This window comes from Falco cherrug, chromosome Z (assembly GCF_023634085.1).
Source record: "Falco cherrug isolate bFalChe1 chromosome Z, bFalChe1.pri, whole genome shotgun sequence".
NCBI lineage: Eukaryota > Metazoa > Chordata > Aves > Falconiformes > Falconidae > Falco > Falco cherrug.
Genome location: NC_073720.1, coordinates 19700658 through 19723954, shown reverse-complemented (window position 1 = coordinate 19723954; position 23297 = coordinate 19700658). Strand labels below are relative to the sequence as shown.

Here is a 23297-nt window from a genome sequence, read left to right as displayed (position 1 = left end):
TTGCTGTTGTAATGCAAGAATATGTACAACCTAAGATTAGAAGAATGGATGTCTTCTAAAGAAGTTGGCCGGCCTGTCATTGTTTTGAACTGCTCTTCTGCAATGTGTTGGAAGTAGTAAAGAATTAGTTGATTTGATCTGCTATTCTGCAGTGTGTTGGAAGTAGTAAATAATTACTTGGTTAGATTTAAAACTGCTGTAGAAGCTAGTTTGTGTATGTGTAGGGGTTCCTCCCCTCACTATGTCCTACCCTGTGCTGGTTCAAGAAGAAAAATTTCCCTGCTGCCAAGCTGTTCTCTACCAGTGGAGCTGTCTGCTGCTTGGGTGTTGAGGCACCCTGACCTGCAAGCAGTAGTTGTGCAAAAACGGAGGCTGGTAGGTGGCTGCTGGTATCTTTTTTTTTTTCTTTTTTTGGTCATGAAACTAGTTTTGTGTGTAGGGGAAGGAGAAGTTCTTCTAGTCTTTCAAACACAAGAACATGTGAACTCTGAACACAGAAATACTAAATGCTTACATCACTTTTTTTAAGCTTACTACTCAGCCTGCTGGAATGTTGTGTGATACAGGGCAATACGCTGAACAGCAGATGTATGTGTATAGGACAGGTGAGTTCGCTGGTGCAGTATGTGACCTGGGAGAGTGAGATGGCTGGACCACTGTGTACAGCCTGTGCAAGGTTGTTGCTTTAGGTGCTGTTCTTCCCTTTTGGGAGTGTTTACTGCTTCTGTCACTGAAGGCAGCTGTCTCTGTGATGACTAAGGTATTGCTGTTCGGTCGAGGCAGGCCTCCTATGTGGGCTAGCACTTTGATTGCCCTAGTTCAAATAAAACCTCCTCCCCTATTACTTGTGACACACTGACATCTGTGTCACCATCCTTATTTTCCACACCATGTGGATGATAGATCTTTTTTCTAGTGTATGAATGCATTGTGAAGCTGTAACAGGTTCATGTGAAAAGAGTATCTTGTCTTCAAATGGCACTGTCCACCAGGTACCACAAGATGATACCCATTGACTCTCAGTTCATTGGAAACGTGGCTGTCACCTAAACCAAGGAAAATCTTCCCTCTCCTACCATGATTTCTCAAATACATCAGACGGAATACTCTAGTTGTGACTTTGTCCCTTGTTACTGTTCTTGGCAAGTCGCTCCCCCCACCCTCTGCACCATAAAGAAAGGTGCTCTACACAGAGACTCTCAGTCTTGCAAGGACACCTACAGGTTCGAACACAACTAGTTAATGAACGCTGTTCAGCATGAGTAATCTGGTTCTTGCTTTGCTAGGTACTGCTGCTAAAGTGTATCCTGTACTCTGGCTAACCCCTGTCTCAAAAATAAAAGTTCTTGCACCTTGTTTTTTACAGCACTGAGTGAATCCTAATTCACCTTCCAGTGCCTTCCCAAGAGCCAAATCTTGGAACTTGGCACTATATTCTTTTCTTTTGGAATAATAGAGAAAGATGCTTTCCAGCAGTGAGGTTCCTTACCAGTTGCTTGGGTCCTGGTGAATTTTTAACCTTAAACAGATAGGAGAGTGCTTGCAGCATGTGTGAGAGTGGTGACCTTTGCTTAAGGGAATGGGAGGGAAGTGGCTTCTGATGTGTTTTCTGTAGAAAACGAAGTACCACACGACAGCTAAGTTATAGAATAGCTCATCTCCTGTAGTTGAAGAGATCCTGCCTCAACTTTATAGCTGCTTGGGTGCTTGTTGAGCCTGTGCTGACCTGGTTTTAAAGAGTTGGATAACATGAACTCGTACTGACTAAAAGCAGCTTGGTTTGAAACCCACACAGTCACTGCCATGTGGGAGGGGAAGTTAAGAGTTGACTACTGGTTGCCTGCATAGTTTTGTGTAGGAGCATTGACCAGATGCTGATGACAGGATAAAGCTGTGATAATCCTCTGTCCATGACTGTGCTGGAGGCAGGTAGCATGAAGAGGTGACCTGACTCTGGAAGGTACCTGATGACGAGTGATGACTTGAGCTTTGGAGCCTTCCCAAGTGACTTTGATTTATCCCCAACAACTGATAATGCTCTTTCCAGAATTAGTCCAGGAGACTTAGAATCGTCTTGGATGATGCGGAGGAAAAAAAGAAAGTGCCAAATAGAACTGCATAGAACCTTATTGGCAAGATAATACCACCCACAGAAGTATGGCTTTAAAAAAAACTTGGGTTCACTGGTGTTGGTTTGATTATTGCTGTATCCACTCAGTGTGGTGGTGGTGGGGCTGAAGATTGGTTCTTCTCCTTATCCTGCAAGAGAAGCTCCTCCTTCTTGGAGGAGGTAGAATCGGGTAGAATAGTTGACTGAAGGCAACTGAAAAAAGCCACAAATGCTGGAAAGTCAGACTAGCAACTCACTAGTTCTAGCCCAGTTTTGTGGCAAGAATTAAAATAATTTAAAGCTATGCTGAAGAAGCAATATTTCCTCAAGGTACTTTCTTTGATTGCTGGAATAACATAGTTGCTACTACATCAGGAAATACTAACTGGTTCTGCTGCAGCAATAGACCTCAGTCCCACCTGTGAGTAGACCCACATGCAATTTTCCAGCCAGTGATGGTGTCCTGCATTTTAGAAATTGGAAGAAAACTGTGCTACTTATATCAAGGATCTTCTGCTCATCTCTTGTTTTAACAATGGGCTGCTTATCAGTTGACCCACTTTCTGGGAAGAATTTTTCCTTTCAAAGTTATGAGACTGATGTCAGAGGCACAGAACTAAAAACTCCGTTGATAAATGTGCACTGTGTCTTTCAAACTGCTTTTGCTGGGTTTTTGGGCACGTGAATCCTTCTAGCACAGTCAGGTCCAGCTTTTAAAGTCAAGACTGCTTGTTTGTACAGAAGCTAAGAATAGACTCAACTAAGCTTCTTTAGCAGAATGTAATACAGAAAAGTAATGTTGAAACTGTCTGGTGCACTTTCTTTGTATTTAACACATTCAGTTAAACGCTCTTTCTGTTTAACATGTTCAGTTACATACAGGATTTGAAACAACCTATGCAAGAAGCATTAGTAGGTAGACTGGTCTTGCTCTCAAATAACTTGCAGGTTCTGTAACCAAGAAGCAGTCTTGACTCAGAAGCATGTTAAGATACTTCAGATTTATTTGTAGCGTACGGCAACGCAGTTTTGGCATCTCCTGTTCATGTGGCATCTTGATAGCTGCCAATAGGAAAATAAAGCTTTTTATTTTAAATTTAAAAAGCCCAAGTATGTTGGGTCCAGGCACCTGTCTTGGAATGGCTGTAAACCCTGATTCTACTAAATGAAACCAAAGGTATGCAGAGGCCATATCAAGACAGCCTTATTCCTATGATGATGCTACTGAAACAGTGGATCTTGCTAGAATTTGCCTTGATTTTAAGCAGATTTAACATTTTAAGTACTAAAAGTACTTTAGCTGCGGTCGCTAATTGTGCAGCTTTCAGAGGGGCCAAATGGGGTTTGCTTGATCTCATAAGGTAGCTTCGAGATCTTAGCTAGGCATCACTGGCAATAAAAGAAGGATCATAGGTTTTTTGTTACATGATCCTTTTCCTAGGGAAGGAGGAAGCTGTACCAAATGGGGGTTTTGCTCACTTTTTGCTTTAAGTGTAGAAGGGATTATGTATCAAATTTCAGCATCTCTAGTAGCTTCAGTCTCTTAGAATAAGGTGGAATTTTTTTCTTCAGATTATTCTTAGTGCATTTTCATTCCTGTAACTTTGTTCTGTTGTTGCAGATCACTGTAAGCCTGTTCTGAGTCTTGGATGGTTGACTCACTGAAATGTAACAGTAGGTGTGGTATTAACTGAAACTGCAGTACTGGGATGATAATAAACATGTATGTATTGAAGTTTACCTACCTTATTTTAAAGCATCTGAAGGGCAATTGGCTATGTTTACCTTAAGCTGAAGGGCCTAGTTTGGAAGCTAGTGGTGGGAAAACCTGAGAGAAAATTGTAACCAGGGAATCTTCTGATGTGAGGCAAGCTACTGGGGAGCATATATGGCCCTAAGGGGTCAAGAGGGCATTTAATGCTGATACAGAAGGGAGGCAGGGAGATCAAGCCCTACAAATGCTCCAGTCAGGAACTGTTCCCCATTACATTCCGAAGGTCATCATCTTGGCCAGTGCCCCCCTTTGGTATGTCTTGAGTGAGGTCAGTAACTCTTTGCTGACTCGGGGAAATTACTTGAGTGAGCCCATACTTGCAGTACTAGTACTTAGTTAAAATAGTCCAGGACAGTATGGTGGCTGGGTTTAATGCTAATGGAGATCCTGCAAATGGAAGTAAGGTCACTGTTGCAGCTTGCAGGCTTGGTTGTTTGTCATTCACTCTTCTTGAATCTTAAGACTCCAGTCGTCAACACTAGAAAATTAAATCTCTAGTCGTTAACATATAGAAACTAAGATCACAAATCTGATGCTTGTAACTTCTTCTGAAATGGGAAGTGACACCTGTTCTGTTACACAAGTACTGGAAGACTTTCTAGGCTGTGGTATTATTCATTATACTAGAGTACCAAAAGCCATGTATAAACTTCTTTTCAAATTCTGGTAAGAAGACTCAGGAGTATTCTGAATCAGTATAAAACAATTGCTCTAATAGCTCTAAAATACGCAGGCTATTCTCATTTTTCCTTTTAAAATTCTGCTTAATACAGAGCTTATGTTCCCAAAATGTGCTGTTGGGCACTACAGTGTAAACGTGAGTGTGCCATGAAAATAGTGATTCTGATAACTAAAAATACTCTTAAACATGATAGCATGCAGCAGTGTGTACAGTATGAAAAGACTTTCTAGTGGATGACAAAGTAGGCAAGCTTACTGAATCCCTCCTGTAGCACTGCCATTGTAAGCCCTGACTTGTTTAAACAGTCTTTAACAAAAATATTGTTACGCTTCTAAGACATTGGGAAAAGAGCATTTACATACACTCCTGACAACTAATTGCCAATTATATTTCTAAAGACTGAATGGTGTAGGTTAGGTATATGTTATATAACTATATGGTATATGGTTAGGGTGTATAGCTATGTATGAAATACTCTGAAAGCCTCTTGTTGTGCATTCCCACAAAACAAAGATTAAAATGGAAAAACTATTTACAACTTCTGGAGTTTAAAAAAGCAGGGGTCTTAAACAACATTCAGAGTTGGTGTCACCTGTGGTAAAAAAAACAAAACAAAACAATCCCTCCCTGCCTTCCCAACAGCTGACCTTGATAGTTCAATTTCTTTTGCTGTATTGTTTTCCCTGTCTGTAAGCCCAGTGCTTTAGATGGATTGTTTGTAGAAGATCTTGATCTTTGGGGGCGTGTACATGGTTTTGTATCTGTGGGCTTTTTTAATTCTCTGGACAACACAGCCAAAGCCTTTAACAGTGAGCAGAATACAGAGCACAGAGTGCAAGCAGTGATTAAATATTTAATTTCCCCTAAACAGGGAGGGTTCTAGTGGGGGAGCTTGCTCTTACTGTGGCACCAGCCAGCCGGGTTCTTCCCCCACCCTATGAGCAGCACTGCACACCAGGAGCTGCTGACTGACCTCTCCCTCTCAGTGCTCCCCTACCTGCAACCCCCCGGGCCCCGTCTTTCAGCTATTAGTCTGAGGGTCTTAAAATCCTCCTGTCAGTAATCAGGGCAACTGGCCTCTGTGCCACTGGGTGAGCTGCTAATGACTGCCAGGCAGCTGATCTGCTGTTGAACTTCAACTTTCTCTGCCCCCTGAATGGAGCAGAGCTGAGGGCACAGCCTTTGTGACCTGCAACCAGCTTGCCTGAGCTGCGTGTTTTTCAGTGCAAGTATTAGAGCAGGCTGGGATCTATTACTGTCTTGTCTCTGCTGCAGTTTTTTATTTTATATTTGTAGTTCTGTAAATGTTCACAGGAAAGAACTGCATGGTTTTTAGACTAATAGGTACTTAGTGCTTCTAAAAGCCCATTTTTTTTGATTGAAGTACAGGTATAAGGGAGAATACACTTCTGTTTTTAAACAAGAGTTGTGACCTGTTGTAATGGATTGGTAATGTAGATGACTGAACTAGCACTCCCATGTAGTACTAAATTGTTGACAGCAGAGGAACTAGAGTATGATGTAGTTCTGTTAGTAAATGACTAGGGTAGGAAATGCACTCCTCTGTGTTGAGGCTGGTCCAGCTCGAAGGACTGTTTCCTTGCATCTTGCCTCCACTACCCTTGCCCTGGGCTCCACCAGAAGTGTGAGGTGTGGTGAGGGGGGGCAGTTTAGGGATACTGTTGTCAGCTGGCCCAGGTTGCTGAGCCAGCTTCTGCTGGCTTCTCTGCTAGCCAGATCAGGGACTTGAAAACAAGTAGTGTATAGTTGCAAGTAGAATAGTGGCAGAGTTTAGAATGCAGTTTATGCTTTTAAACGCATATATCCTGTTTACTGAAGCCAACAACAGCTTCTGGCATTATCAGAACAATCGGTGTGCTGGTATTAGGATATGTTGTATTCCTTGGGGTAGGGGAAAGTAAGGTGAAGTCCTTCCAAAGTGGCTAGGAGGTGAGTTGTGGACTACCCATTCATTCAGCTACTGAAAATAAATAAGAGTATTGATTTTTCTCTTGTACATACCTCACCTCTAGGTGCCAAGACTACATGCTTGCTTTTTTCTTTTTAATCTCTTCTTCCTCTTGGTAGTCTTCTGTATTCCCAGAACCTCTTGTCTAAGAGGTGTTGATTGTTTCTCTTGACTGCTCATGGAAAAAAACTTCAAGCACATCTGCTGTTCTGCAAAGAATGGTCTCTTCTACAGATGTTACCAAACTCTCTCCAACAGCATGAGGTTGACCTGTTCCAGTTTCTTGAAATCTTTCGCGTAATTCCTTACCCCAGATTGTACGCTGCAAAATGAGCAGCAAAGCAAATGTGGTTGTCCTGGCTGAAAGTAAAAGCGAATATGTGTGTATGAGTGGGAAAACGTAAATATTCCAATTTTCCTTTGTCATCAGTAGTAACTACCAGCTGTATAGGCTCAGCCCACAATGATGGCTTTTACTTGTCTGTGGGGTTATGTAACAGCATCATCTCTCTAATAAGAATGTAAACTATCAAAAGAACCTTTTCCTTAAATGAGGAGCCTTTAGCTGAAGAACTGATCTGTTTTCAGGCTGTGATTTGCTGTGTTTTATGGAGATTATTTCTCAGATACAGCCCACAATTCCTGTTCAGCACCCCCTAGCTTAACTGTAGATTGTGTATTTCCTCACAAAAGCCAAAGATTACTTTCTGTCAGTACAGCAAGTGCAGAACATACTCATCCTATTTTTCAGGATAACTGTGGAGAAACAGAAAAATTCTTTTCAGTCCCTTGTTAGTCTAGTACAGTTTCTCCTAATTAGCACTTGTGAGTTCAGTACAGCATGAGGAAGAAGTTTTGGTTAATGATGAAGCTAGAATATTCTCATTTGCCATATTTGCCCTTAAGGGTAACAGCCTTTCTCCCAGTTTCTAGATATTAACTTGTTTAAATGAGAACTTCCTGATTGAGGACCAGGTAGGAGTCTTGTGTGTCTTGGAGAACTTGGGAAAACCAGTTCAGCACAAGTTTTTAAGATGGCACAGGGCCTCAAATGAAGATTCCGTGCTTCCACAGATAAGAAGGCCTATTTGTTTAACTAAAGGATGTTTTTAAAAAAACAAACCTATCCAACAACAGTGCATTCCTTTGAACTACCTTTAACTGTGCAGGAGAAAGCACCACTGCCCAGGAAATGATTTTATGAGGTGCTTAAGCTGTTCTGAGACTATGGACAGTCTAGTCTGTCTTTGTTTTCCCTTCTTCCACACCCTTGGATACATGTTCCTATTCTGTCCTTTAAGCCAGCTCTAACAGTCACACACGCATTTGGCTAGGTGAGCAAGTGCTCCCTAAAAACCTGTGTTGTGTGGGCATGGGCTCTTGTTGTTTTTGGACAGGTGGTATGAAAGGCTAGTGCTGTGGCAGGGAAGGGGGGTAGCCATGGCTGGCCACAGGTGGGAGGAGGGTAGGACAGGACAAACTGTGTCCATAGACTTAATTAGGAAAACATTCCCAAATTTTAACTAGGACGTAGACAGTATTTTCAGTTCTGGAAGCTACCTCCTGCTGAACAATATTCTCTGCTGGTCTTAAGTATAGTAACTACCAGCTGTAAAAGGGGCTAATTCAACTATAAATACTGATACTGCTCCTGAACAGGAGGAAAGTCATGCAGCTTGCTGTTAAAGCCAAATGGACACCTGCATATCAGAATCCAACTCCTTATGTCTCTAAACTTCAGTTCCAGGTGTGATAAATGGCACAAATCGGAACAGTGCAGTGCCTACATTTTGTAGAACAACATGGTTTGTTACCCAGCATGTCCATTTGTAGGGTAAGCTGTGGAACTTAAATGATTTTTAATATTAAAAAAATAATTAAATATATAAAATTGAACTATATTGTCTTTTAAGTCTTTATCCTTACCTCCACCCTTTTTTTTCCCCTTCCTTTTGCCAAAGGAAGACTTCACCTCCCCCTTCCTTTGGGTATTGTTTTTTCTTGGCATTCCCTTTCTGTGGGTGGAGACCCATTCTCACAGTGGCTTCCTCCCTTCTCTCCCAGCCTGGACTTCCCTTCCTTCCTTACAGGTTTTTGTGTCATGCTGTGCTGCCCAGCCAGATGTGATTAAATAAAAGTTCCCTGAAGACTATTGATACTACTGTGAATTATCCATAGGTTTTCAATGAAAACTGTGCTACAACTGGCTTGAACCTACAGATTAGAGGTTGGAAACTTGTTGTGAACTCATAGCCCTATGTAATGGTTTCAGCTAGTTTAGCTTCCATGGGTCATTCTCTTCTTACGAGTTCTAGCCAAAAACTTAAAGCTGTTTATTCCCTGCTCAGTAATTCAAATACTAGTCTCGCCTCTCTCCTTTCCCTCTGTCCTGTGTGCTTTTTATTCTTATGCGTGTGTATGAAGCTTTTTCACCTTACCTTCATAGGCAAAGGCTTCAAATCTCTGCAGTCTCTCTTCCTGTTCAACTTTGTTGCTGTAGCTCTCAGGGTTAGCCAGAGTCTGTCTGCGTGAGCATTGTAGAAGTGCCTCCCAGCGTTTTATGAAGTCTTGGGTGGGCCAGTTCCAGAGCGCTTAAGTGATCACGTTGTTTTCCCTGTATAAAGGGGAAAGAAACCAGACCTGGTTCTTGCTACTATGTAGTAAAACAGCCCAGAACCTGTTGGCCGCCAGTCCTCGACAAGATCAGTTAGACTAATTTAACAGAAAACAACCCCCAATTCTGAATCTGAAGCATGGCAGGAACAGTCTTTTACCACTGGAGGTAATTCTTTAGAAGGATATGAATAACAGCTGAGCCCTTATGATCCCTTCAGGTATAAAATTGCCTAGATAGAAGAGCACCCTCAGAGCCTACTGCTGCTACTTACTGGCAAGGTTACAAAGGAAGAGGAGGCACATTGTGAAGAGGACAAAGCAAGAGAGCTGATCTACGAGATTGCCTTTTAGCCTTGTAATCTTTCCCATAGATCTTTCTTGCTCTGTCCTCCAGTTTGTAGAGGCTAATGAAGCTGAACAGATAGCATTCCTCAGAAGTTCACATGCTTGAGAAGGTCGTGGGGGTGCTTGGGCACCTGTGGTGGGGATACAGGCTTATGTACCTTAGTGTTTTCTGTTGGTGTGTGGTTTTTTCCCTGCTCTTTCTTCTATAGTGAAAATTTCAGGACTGTTGCTTACATGTACTAAGTATTGACTCCCTCCACAATGAGCAATGGTGAAAATGTTACTACTTGGTTTTGGGGCGGGTTAACATTCAACTAAATGCCACTTCACCAAGTTGTCTATTCCGCTGCTGGCAAGCAGTGCATCATTTAGATTGCAGTAGGAATTCTAACAGAAATGTAAAAAATGGAAGTGGGCATTTAGTGTAAAATGTAGCCAACTTCCAGTTTCTTGTATTCTTTACTACGGGCTATACAAATTAATTTTGCAGTTACTTTTGTGAAACTCTCCTTGTCTGACCCTTATTTGCTGTTTTTCCTCTTCCCCCTCCCCTTCCCAGAATTACTTAGCTGAAAATAAAAACATGTTTCTTAATTCCAACTCCAGATCACACAGTTTTAAGGTACTTTAACTACTGCATAATGCAGTCGGTCAGTTCAGTCTCATTTAAAGGTGCATCCTTTTCTTTCAATGAAACAGATACAGAAAGGAACAAAAATGAAGTATTTAAATGTATAGCACCAGAAAAATTTGGATAACTGCAGGTTATTTGAGTTCTCACAAACTATTTTTTATAAACAAATTTAGCATAAAGAAGACTTTAATGAGAAGAAAGCAAAACTTAAATTAAATCTTGAGTTCCTTTCCTCTTTGTTTAATGCAAACTGAAGTGCATAACACTGTCAAGGAATTCTCCCTAATTTCTCAAGCTTCTGTCTTAACTAGGTTCCAGAATAAGTAATTCCCTCTGCTGCAGTTAGACAAATAATAATAATAAAAAAAGCCCTTCATATAAAAACATTGTTTTGCTGGTAGCCTTAAAACATTGCTTGTCAAACTGGTTGCTTTCTCTTTTTTCATGTACACTCATGTAACAGTGCTCTTCCAGTTTCTAAAGAGGTCTCCCCTTGAAAAAAAATGCATGACCCATGACTGTAAACCTCTGTAATCTGGTGGCAAGAAACTTCTGGAATTTTTGAACTAAGAACTCTGTCAGGTTTTCAAGTGAACTGCTGGACTGTTTCCTAGTTTCTGAAACTGGAGCACCTGGAGAACATATTTCAGCAGCTGGTAAAAATGAAATGGCCCATCCTAATGAAGTTAAACCCAGAAACAAACCCAAAGCAAACCACCTCAAAATATTACTGTAAAAACCAAGCAGTATTGTCTAAAAAAGGTTGAGCTGTAAGGTTGAAAATGTAATTGAACAAAACAGAAAAATTCTTGGTATTGAGTTGTAGTAGCTTTTCTTGGAAAATGGGTATTTGTCTGAACTAGCCAGCTTTTGCAAAACATTGGCTGCTGCTTAAATTAACCATGAGGATGTGGTATTTCTGCATGTGAAAATCTGGTGACCTGTTTGAGAAGGTAGGATTGTATCAAATAGGTAATGCATTTGCCACTCCATCATCCTGATGCTGAGTATGCAATAGCAGAGGAAAAAGACAGGAAACATGGGCTCTGACTTAAGTTAGTGGAATCTTGCCATGGCCTTGAGTGGAGCTGAAAATTGGCTCCAGACATGTGAACATACAGCAGTGTCCTTTGATCCAAGTGAACTTTCTTAGTTCTTCCAGTGTGGCCCCCTTCAGATTTGCAGGGCTGCAATTCTGTTTCAGCTACTTCTGCCATCTGTATTCTGCAAGGTCTAGCTCTTAAGAGCAGAGAGACCTTTGAGATGCCGTTGATTCAAAGGTATACCATCCTACTTAATGAAAAACTTTGTGCTTAAACAGCACAGCACCATTTGCATTTCTGTTCAGATCTGCTATATGGGATTATAAGCATCTGCTAAAGTGCTTTGCTGCATCAGCATCCCCATCTGCATCAATTGTTAAAGTGTGGATGGTCCTTTTGGATTTCTGATGTTTTATGGAAAAAATTCCTCTGTTCCATACAAGGCTTTAAATTCCTGCCAAACTGCCTTCTGTGACCATAGCAATTTTCTCTAGAGGAGCTGGGGTGCTACCAAGCACACACGCAGTTTCGGTATGCACTCCATGAGCTTTTGCACTGCAAGTCAGGAGCCCAAAGAAGGAGCCAGAATTTATCACTGTTGCTAGTGTTTCACTCTTGATGTCTTTTCTTCTAATGAAGCATGTGGGAATAAGCTTATTTAAAACCACTTTAAATGATTTGTTCGATAGTAATTTTAACAGGTGTCACCAGAAATCAAAGCAATCTCATCACATGAGCATCTCTGAAATGTTTTTTGGTCTCAATACAGCAGTTTACATCATGAGTAGTTTTCTACTTCAATAATTGCACTTAGCATCTAATCAGGTATACCATGACTGTATGCAGAATTGCATATTACATGGATGTTGGGGGAAAAATACAAAGTTTAGTTTCCCCTTCACCTTGTTTTAAACCAAAACCTACTTTTTGTGTTTTGTTTAAGGAATTTTGCAATTCCTACAGCATTGCCCAATTTATCTATTGTCAATCTATTACTTATTCAGGGGATCAAACTAAAGAGGGGGGGATGAGAAAGTAGAGTAAAATGACAAACCTGAGTTTCCTGAGGTCACTACTCCTGCAAATTCTATTCCCTAGCTGATTCTTGTCAGAAATAAGTTAGATCTGAATGTAAGTGTCAGAGATTTTGATGGCCTCTTTGGCATGACTGCCAGTAGCGTGGAAGTCAACTAGTAAGAGAGGGAATAGGTAATGTCACACAATGCAAGGTCAGAGTACCTAAGTCTCAGTAAATAACTTTTATAATTATTATATTATATAATTGTACATAATATGTTAATTTTCATGCAGAAATATTCCAAACTGTACAAACACTGTAAACGCAGCTCTTAAAGTAGAACACTTGTTTCCCATTAGTGTCTGCAGTTCTCTTGGTCCCCTTATCTGCATGAAAACTACTTGCATGAAATCTTTAACTCCCTAACTATGACAAAACCTGTATGTATTTTTGTCTTGTTCTCTTTAAACATTGATCAGATTATAGTGTATAGACAAGGCTGGAAATTCAGAATCAAGCTAATGTCATGGGGTGCTGGTGAAGGAGAGGGCACAGAAGGCAGCCTGCCCTCAGCTACTCAGTCTGTGAGTGGCAAGTGCTTTCCTTGGATGTAATCTTGATTCAGTGTGTGGCAACACACCTTGCTGATGAAAGGACTCTGAACTCTGTAATTTCTTAACTTTTGTACCTGGTGGGTAACCTCAGAGTCCTTCTGAAGTAGACTTCTGAAAGAGATAGATGTCTATAAACAGCATTTGGTAAGTGTGTGCATTGCATGATACTTAGGAAATTTGAGTTTTGCATGTTTGGTAGCTTCCTCCATGCATGTTTAAAAATGATTTTTTTTTTTGATTTAACTACATGTATTTTTTGTTTTTGTTTTTGTTTTGTTTTCCTTCCCCCAACAGCTGGCTTACCCCTTGGTGTTCTAAACTTGGCCAAAATAAAACCGTATCAGAGAGGCTTTTTCTGTAATGATGACAGCATCAAGTATCCGTTCCATGACAGTACCATCACATCCACTGTCCTCTACACAGTGGGGTTCACCCTGCCAATTTTCTCTGTAAGTAGCTAATATATAGGTAGCTTTGGTGATGGGAGTAAAATGTATGCCTTCCAAGAGTTCAGCACTGTGACTGTGAGTTGAAGATAGTCTTTATAAGGCAAAATCCCATGTATGTATAGTTATATGCATGCGAATGGTGCTGTTGCTACTTTTTGTTTGCACAGAAAATCTGGAACTAATCTCTGACTGCTAGTATTGCTAATCTCATTTGCTTTAGAAGCAGAAAAAAATGGAGAAAGGATGTAAACTGTATTAGCTAGTCCAGGCTTTTTTTTTTTTCATGGGGGAGAAGATTACTACAGGCTTCCAAAAATGCTATGGAATATATACACATCTTGTTCAGAATGGATTAGTATGATAACTTAAACACTTGTGATGTTAAAAAACTTCCATTGTAGTGGAATGCTCAAACCTAGAGCTAGTGACTATTGCTTCCATATACTTTCTACAGCAGTAAGTCTTAATTTGGACTCTGGGCTTTCGTAGGTTTTTATTTTTGAAGTGATGGCTTTTTAAACCCTTCAACATGGGATACAAAGGCTGAAAACCTAGTTTCTTGTAGAAAAGAAGCTCAGTGTTTTCAAGGCCACATGATTTTTACAAAGAACAATTTAACTCTTCAGTAGGTTTTTCTAACAATATCTTATGCCTGATTGTATGCAAGTCCAGTAAGGCGTGAGCTGGTTTAGAGTACCAAGATTTAACTATTCAGAATAGTCTTGAACCTCAAACTACATATCTTGTTTCTGCCTGCAGTGGTTGACCAAACCATATTAGAGATCGTCGTGATCTTTGGTCTTCTGATGCATGTATATGCTAAATTAACCAGTAAGAAGTATGTATTCTTGGTTTAAGGGTGGAACCAGTAATTTAAAAAGGGTAATCGGGAATCTGTGGAACTCTACATGTATTACTGTAGTTTTCCCTTAAATGCTTATTTATTAAAGCTTGCATTTGTCCTATGCAATAAATAGAATGGTTGTTCCCGCTAGCATAGTTTCACTTTTGAGGAAGATAGTCTGAAGTTTGTCATTTTGACATGTACTGACATATCTTCAGCATAACTTCAGGAAACTGCTTTTCTGGTAGGGTTTGTGTGTACCTTAATATGTGCACAGGTGAACTAGCAGTTGCAGCTCTGTGCAATTTTGGACTTATACAGTTGCAAGTAGATAATCTGAATTGCTCAATTTGTTTTAATTTGTCATTTTTTGATTTGAAGAAGTTGTTCCTGTAATAATAAGTCAATTAAGAGTGCATTTTTTTCTGTCTCTAAAGCAGTGGAGAAACATCTGACTTGCAGCTAATTCACTTAAAAGTATAAACATCTAAGGAGTGGTATGGACAGCTATTGTAACTTTTAACAGCCAAGGTATCTAAAAACTGTAACTTAAGAATTAGACTTGTCAGTGATTCCAGTCTCTCCTACTTCTGTAGGATTCACATAGTGAATTTTTATTGCCTGTGTCTGTGCAAGGGACTAGAGTGCATAATTGGAACAATCACTTCTGGCATCCATGATGATAGATTATTTTTTTTAAATAACTGTGAAGTACTTGTAGTTTTGTAACAACAACACAGGCTATCCAGAGCAGTCCTCTTCAGTCTGAACATTTTACAAACCTTAAAGCAACACAGGTTTTCTGAAATCTAGTGAGAAAGTGATCACTGTAGTGTACGTATTACTGTTCTGTGTAGTTGACATGTTAACCTGACTGACTGTCTTTCTTGGTCTCAACTTTAGATTTAGGGAATTCTTTAGCCTCATGCAAGAGGTGAACAATCATTTTATGGCTACTGAAAGATTAGAGCTAGGGAGTATGAGATCTGGGTTATTACCATTTCTGAGTTGAAAGTGGGTTCCAGTTGAATGCTTTCTAGCTTCAAGGTGGCCGTTTATTAAAAATGGATGGGGAAAGCTTATCGGTCTGGGAACAGGAGAGTCTTGACATTCAGACTGGTTTTTGTTTTGGACTGACTCAGAGGAGGCTTGAGACTCCCTCCAAGGCAGCTTAAGTTTTTGGAAGTAGTATGTTTCAGAGTCAATATCCTCAGCAGGGGACATGGCTGGCTCGTGAAAGCTTGTTGGGCAGTAATACCAATGATCCCACATCTAGTGAAAAACATTATGCTGACAGGAGAACATCCTGAAAGGAATAGGCTTCTCAGTGAAGGAACTGATGGCAAAAAAAATTGTCTAACACTGCAAGTAAGAGTTGATAAATGCACTTTTGTGCAAACTTCCCTAATCAAAGACTAGCTCAAACAGGATACTTGGTCCCAAATAGGACTTGTACCTCAGTTTTGTAGCATCACAAAATAGAAAGAAGAACTTGTGGTAGGAGGCTAAGGGAAGCAAAAGGAATCATACCTGCAATGTGAGAATTAAATAAAAGGTTTTGTCTGGTTCAGCTGTTGAGGTAGGCCCATAGTGGAATATAAAAGGGAAAAAATAAGACAAATCTGCAGTAGTGAGTAAGCATAGATATTTCATTGTGAAGAAGTCTTTGTGAAAAAAACCCTAGGCTGCCCAAACATTGATTTACCTTCAGGAGTGTTCATGAAGTTTTACAAGACATGTTAGAAGGTCTTAGGGATCTTCTTTTAAAAAACTTTAAAAATTAAAAAATGCTCTATAGTTAATTCCACTTTACAGCTCCGAATTCCTGTTGCCATGTTTTATCAGGAGAAAAAATGTCTGGGGAAAACTCATGGTTTTCAAGTGTCATTTCATAGTGTGATACTTCTTCATTTTCTAAATCGTTTTCTGTGTCTGGATGGGAAGCACAATTTTTGTATTGGAATTTTTGGAGACTTGGTATTAAACAAGCCTTGGTAGGGCTCTAGAAAAATTGAACACCTTAGACATCTAGGCCAGTGTCTCGAGCAGTGCATATCCATAATGACTGACATTCCAAGAACCCCAGACTGTTCTTCTGATAGTTTTGTGTTCCCAAGTCCTTTTAGAGATGTTCAGGAAGTAATTCTGAATAGCCTAAAAGCCATGACTAGGGTGTAGTGTCTATGGATTACAACTCCAGGAATGTTTTGAAGTTAATCTCAAAGATGTACTTGATCTGGTATCTTTTGTCTTCAGCTGTCTGCATTAGATTAGCTCTTCCAACTATAAATGACAAATTAATGTCAGCATCTTTCTCTTGCAGCAATGTCCAACCATGCCCATTTTCATGTGTCCTGTTCAGGTTCTGTAACTTCACCTCCAAATCCATTTTCTTTTCCTCCAGTCATCTTGGTTCTTACAACCACTGCCTTCAGTGACACTCATCACACAGCTTCTTTTAGATCTAAGGGTAGGTGTGACTGGGGGAAGGAGAAGCACAGAGCAAAGGAGGTCTCTGAAGCATCCTCCCACCAATGGAGCAGAAGAGCAGAGCAACTCAAAGATTTGCTGGGTTTCCTCTGCTCCCTGTGCTAGGTTCTGAGCAGGGCTTCTATAGCTCTCTGCCAGAGCTTTGCCTGGCTGCTCTGCTCAGGAGCCGAAGGGACACAACCCACTGGCAAGTTTCTATATGATGGACCGGTGTGTGAGAGGATTAAGAGTTCAGTTCTTCAAACGTGGCTGCACTGAATTTCTGGGAAACAAAAGTAGTTTGCCACAATTGTTGCTTCTGAAACAGTTACTGCAAATACTGATGTTCCGTACAGGGGAAGTGTTTAGTAGTAAAGTTTTGAGTAGGTCGCTTCTGGGATGAGCTTTGCTATTTGAGTCAACTTCAAGAGAAGGGAATGTTACAGGCCTGTAGGGCTTACTTTCTCCACTTCAGCACAGCCAAAAGATACTTAGGTGGTCAGACCACATTGTCTTCTACTTCAAAAAATAAAACCAAAACATTCTTAGTTTGGTTTGGCAAAGGCTAATGTCATGATGCCTTCCTTTAAAGGGACCTCCATAGCTCTGCTCCTGTGCCAGCCTGCGTTAACCTATTGGGTGTTAGGCTTAATGTTCTCAGAAACTTGGCCTTATACCACATGTATCAGTGTTCTGATTGTAACTTTTCCTTCCTACAGTTTAATTCAGTCATGCTTTGGAGGCAATTTACTGCTTCCTCTTATGGCAAAATAAACTAACTTTCTTTTATGCTCTTGTTTGTGAAAGGGGTGTATTTTTCAGGTGAACTTTTATTGAAAGGACCTATTTAAGAACATAAGCACTTACTGGGCTAATCATGTTTCTTGAAGGACAAATATAGCTACTGTTGTGGTAAAGACTCATAAATAAGGGGGCTGTAATGAAGCCTATTGAAGACTGTTAGATTGGTAGATAGGCAGTTCATTTTTTTTTGCAGCAGTCTCAAAAGCTTTGTCCCACTTAGTTTTGCAATTAATTGAAGTAAAACCTGCTGTTTTGACACTAGGTTGGACTTCTAGTATGTAACCTGATAAGCTAATAATTTTATTGTGCTCTGAACAAGACTTTGCTTCTTATCTGGTAAACCTCTTGAAAAGGAGATTGATATTTTATCTTCATTTTTTGGGTATATTCGTGACACTGGAAATACTTTTGGGCAGCACTGAACGTCATCGGGCATGAGTTCTACTTGATACTGACTGCTAATCTTGTACTACTACAGATCAGTATCATCTCTGAAGCCAAGCTTATTCTGAGGAGTAAACTGCTGATCTGTGTTTGTTCAAAGTCTGTTTAAAGCAAACATAACAACCCACGTTTATACTATGTGAAGGGTTAACGTGCAGGGTGATGCACTGTGGTGGAATTGATAAGTAATTGCTGGGTGAGATCAACTCTGGGTTGATCTGGCTGGCGGGGGACGGACAGAGGCTGAGAAATGGCAGCTGCTGCATCCAGCTTTGGCCCCATTTCTGTCCAGACCATGGTAAGGGTATTCGGGTGGGCTCAGCCTGCAATCAGGTGAGGAAAGATCTGAGAAGCACCACTTCCTATCTGGTACTTGTACAAATCACACTAACCAGGTGCAGTTCATCTTGAACAAAGTGCAGCGACTGCTTGTTAGGTCTGTGGACTTGATATGGTACTTCTCTCAATCCTTCAGGTACATTTGTTGATACAGTGGTGGAGAATGCATGCAGTGTGTATGAAACTGGGTAAAAGAGTTGGCAGCCTGACAATGGAAGGAGCCCCAGACAAGAGCCTTTACTGCTAAAGTGAAGCTTGGTCATAACTATGAGGCGGCCAAGCAGCCACAATGGTTCAGAGTTGGTTCTGAAGGTATTCTTTAGCAGAGTATACAAGAGGGTGAAATGGATTTGAGATGGGGAAAAATGTAGGGAAAGGGAGTTGTAACGTAAATATCTGAAGTCTTGTTACTTAAACAAAACAAAAAAGGTCTCTGACATTGTTTCCTTGTCTGAAGTCTCATACCTAGTTATTAGTAACTTCCTGTTGACATCCAGGACTTGGACCAGAGACTCAAGCAGGTGGTGAAAAAGGGAAGGGACTGCACCAGAAAGAAACAAGGGGTGAGAAAAGGGGAAAGTAAGTGAAAGAGGGAGAAAGTCCCTTTTTGTGCTGCTTCATCCATTTCCCTTTCTCTGACTCACCCCATTGTACTTCTGTCTAGAGCAGTAAATGCTCACGCAGAGAGACGGTGTTTGCCCATCTTTTCTGGAGAGAGCTGAATGACAAAATGCAGGGGTTGATCTTGGTGAACTGTGGAGTGATGGTCTAAGTGTATTTCTTCCTAGGTGCCCTCATGAACATTAAAGCATCTTTTAAGAAATAAGCATATATCTTTCAAGGTGCCCTCCTGAACAGTAAAACTTCTTTTAAGAAATGGAAGGTAATGTTGTTCTGGTACTGAGGAAAAGCCAAAGTCTTAAATTCATCTGCAAAGAGCTATGAGATACCACAGCCAACCCTCCCTTCCGACTGTAGGCAGTTACACACAGTAATCCTCAAAAGTTCTAACCAAGCATTCACAAAACACATTTTTTCAGGCAGGATTTCTAGTGGTGTATAAATGAATACTATGGATGGTTTTGCTGATGAAATTAGTAATTATTTATCGCATACTCAGAAGTGTTAACTTGTGCTTTCTATGGTAATTTTTGTGTGTAAGGAGACTTAAACCTCAACGTACTACTTAAGCTTTTTTCCTAGTCCGACATCTAGGTGTCACTTCTGGTGTAAAGCTATACTAATGAAGTTCATATTAGATAATAGCACAAAAGTGGTGGTGGCTCTTCTTGAAGTGCTGGGAGAAAAATCTTTTAAAATTGTTTTGTTTCTAAGCTGTGGAGAAAGACTACTGCTACCTACTGCTTATACAGAGATGTTAAAAGCTGCTTTGTTGGAAGTGCATCCAATGTTTCCTGGTGCCAGTCACATCTATTTGCTTCCTAATCTCTCTTAATATATCAGGAGGACAGAATACTCAGGCTAAAGGCAGTGTTAAAAAAAACAAACAAACCAAACCCCCCTCATTATTTACACCTGCGCATTCAAATGATTACTTCACCAGAATCTTAAGAAACTAGTCATGGGATTAGATGTAGAAATAAGTAATTGAAAGGTGAGAAGCAGACTGTAGGAGCAAGTGCTCCCTGGCTTTCACAAGGGAGGAAAGTACCAGTACATCTCCCCGGAGTCTGCCCTATTCAGTGCAGTCATAAATGCCCGGGGCGGGGGGGGGGGGGGCGGCATGTGCAGTGAGGCAGCAAAGCGGGGTACTTGGAGCAGTAAATACAAAGGTGGTAGTAATATGGCTGGTGAAATACAGTGTGGGGAAGTGTCACGGGATGTCCTTCATGAGGAGGCTGGAGAGGACAACTAAGGGCAGCATATAAAGTGGTGATCTCTTCAGAGTGGTAATGATGAGCTTTTAAGTTCTGTGGAGAGATCAGCTTTGTGCCCAGTAACAGTGAAGAAACCTAATAAAGATTAGAAGCTTGGAATGAAATACATCTGTGTTATATGGGGTATTTATGGAAAAAACTACCAGCATTATTAGTCAGAAATCACTTCAACTTGTGAGGAAATTAAATCCATTATACTGTATGAGTCACTCTTGGACAGGTGTACTACAATGGTTTAAAATATTTAGTCTTATCAGTCAAGCTGCTTGTGTTTCTACCTCCTGTATTTTGACTGAAAAACTGTTTTCAGAGGCTTGTATGTATCTCCCTCACTGAATATCTTTATTGCCAGCTGTATTTGTAGCTCCGTATTTCTTGGTGGTTGTTGGGTCAGTTGTGCTCTGATATTCTGATACCGACTGCCTATGCAATTTGCTGATCTACAGCCTTTATGTTCTGCTGAACTGTGCAAACCTCACCTTTCTTAGTTTTTGAGATGAGGAATGTACTTCAGCTGTCCTTCTCTTGTCTGCATTTAAGACTGATGAATTGAAACCGAACGTGTTTGTAAAATCCGATTGAATGCTGTTTCAGAAGAAGTTCTTGTTGGGTGGCTTGAACTGTTAATGTCTTTGGAAAAGAATTGTCTAATGGTCACACTATTATATTGAAGTACAACCACAGGAAGCAGACATTATTTTTCCCTTGTATTTTGAACTGACAAGTTGCCAGTTTATCAGAGTTGTTGAACCTCCAGTGACTGAGCTCGTTACTGCACATATCTCCATCTGTTCCCTTGCTTCAGTCTTAGAGTTGTTTTGCAGGCAGAACTGGCAGACCTTGATCTTCCACTGTATCAAAGAATCGCCAGCTCTGTCAGCAGTACATCTCCTAGTTAATCATTAATGATGCTGGCTTATGCACTGCATAACACCAGCTTGTTGGCTTTATCCCTGTGATTACCCTACTGGTAACCTCTTCCCAACATTTTAATTCCTCTTAACATACTGTTGTCATCTTCCCTTCATGCAGTTTCTTCAGTGTTACAATTGACTTGGAAAACATTGGGGGATGCTTTCTGGTACTGTCACATGGGAAGTATTCGGTAGAGGGAGCCTTTAATGACCCTCTGCCACATCCACTCCTTACTTAAAAGAAGTACTTAAACCCCCCAATTTCTAACTCAGGTAAAACTGAGCCCAGTTAATTTTTACTGATCTTTTTAATGTGCCAGACTTTGCCCTTAGAAATTGTAGCTTGTTTAGGGCAAAAATGGATAGTTGTATATTTGTAGGAAGATCATGCCTTTTAACTTACTGTGGCAGCACATTGCTGTGGCAGATGAGCAGGATTTCTTTTCCTAGTGATCCACCATTGAGTCTTTTCTTCTTTTGTTAAATTACTTTAGACTTGTATGTGGATAAATCTGGCAAGGATGTGCACAGCTTCCTTTACTACTAAAATCTGTTCTTCAGTTGTATCTGGGAAGTTAAGACCCTGTACCATTATGAAGACAAATTTATCGTTTGGTATCTTCAGTCACATCCAGACCTGTGCCAGGAGGTTTCATACTTGGGAAATTGCAGTCATGATGCAAAAATGTATTCATGTCTTCTGGAATTATGGTGTATCTCGGGGTGCAAAAGTAACATGTCTATCACAACTATAGGGAAACCTTACTGTTGTACTTGCTAAGTAAGAGTCTGTGCCTCTTTTGTTACTTATGCCAGTTCTTCTGCTTGTTTGTCCTACCTGTCCTAATGAAAAAGCCATAGTATTTTCCCCAGTCTCTGCATTGTCTTCAAGGGAAAGAGACTTGCACTGCGGAAAGTACTTAAGCTGTATATTTGAAATAACTTTGATTTTGGAAAATAAGTTTGTGTTTCTAAAAAGAAAACCAAACCCTTAAAATCCCACAAAACTTGACTTTGCTGGTTCATTTAAAATAGAACAAACCCCCTAAGTATTGTGAGGAGTTTTTCTTAATGGCATCATCTGCCAGAATCAGTAAGAGTTACTGCCCCTCTGGTTTGACTTCTGCTTTTCTCCCCCTTCCTAATAGTGAAGCCAGCCTGTGTGTGTCTGAAAAGTAAATTAAACCTGCTGTATGGGCTGTGTTCTGAGGGAGTAGATGCTGACATTAGAAAGTACTTTAACCAAAAAGAAATCAAAATCCAGTATGGGCACATCTTTTCAGGCTAATAACTGCCTTGGATTGAGCCAAAGGTAAACTACAAATGTTACAGTTTTGTGACTTTTCAGCTTAACAGTGTTAAGTGAGTCTGATCAATTTTACTGTAATCTGGTTAGTAGAAATTAAAATTTACCTCAAGCTTTCATGGAGCAAGCCTCCTTTAAGCACTGAAATATACTGAGAACAGCAATAAGACAAATGGAATTACTACTTAGATCTGTCACACAGTTGAGGGGAAACTGAAGAAACACTTCATGAAGTTCACTGCATAAGCTTTTTTTAGCTGTATTGTATTTCAGTGCATAACTCTTCCAATTAATTGTTATGGGTAGATACCTAAACTTTACAACTCATACTGTCTTACCTAAATTTTGCAGGTTATGACTTCAGGAAACAATGTAAAGGCTTCTTAATTAGCAAAGTGGCATTGGTTGCAGACAAAGTAAAAGAGGCGAAACAAATTATGAAAGAGAAGACACTTGTTTTAACTGGTTCTTACTTAAAAAGCAAAACAGAACCAGTTTGTTTTGTTTGCATGATCATGATACAGGAAGGTGCTGCAAGCAATTACAGACTAATTGCATCATAATCTCAATATTGCTGAAGAATAAGCACATGTTTCAAGCAGCTTCTGTTTGCATGGAAAAGCATGCGTTGTCATTGCATGAAGGACTTCATCATTCCCATGATCCACATACCATTGCTTTTCATATCTGATTTAGCAGCAGGCAGTTACATTTTTAAAAAGACCCCCATAAACACCCCAGCACTCTTGAAAATTTTCAAATCTCCCACCTTGAGAAGCTGAAACATTCAGGTGTGGGGAAGAGAAAATGAGGACTAAGCCACCATGGCACCATTATTCATAGAGCAGATCTTTGAGAAGGACAGTGCAGAGCTGGTGACATGATGTCAGTGACACCATCTGTGAACCACAAGTGTTTGGCAGTGTGGTGAAGCTGTGATAAGTTTTTCTAGGCTGAACTTAAATTTTGTGAGCAGTTGCTTACCATGATGATTAAAACTACCTACTCTGAAGAAGTATACCTGT

General features: G+C 40.3%; 1 protein-coding gene across 2 annotated transcripts in view; it reads left to right on the top strand.

Moving 5' to 3' along the window:
* The window catches only part of PLPP1 (phospholipid phosphatase 1), a 67936-nt gene that overhangs the window by 5168 nt on the left and 39471 nt on the right, over positions 1–23297 (top strand). Inside the window, exon 2 of one of the 2 annotated variants that reach the window (XM_055699666.1) lies at positions 13100–13254. The exons of the other annotated variant lie outside the window; for it this stretch is intronic. Coding sequence (XP_055555641.1) covers positions 13100–13254 — 155 coding nt within the window. The remainder of the gene's footprint in view (positions 1–13099; positions 13255–23297) is intronic. 2 annotated transcript variants of the gene reach the window in all.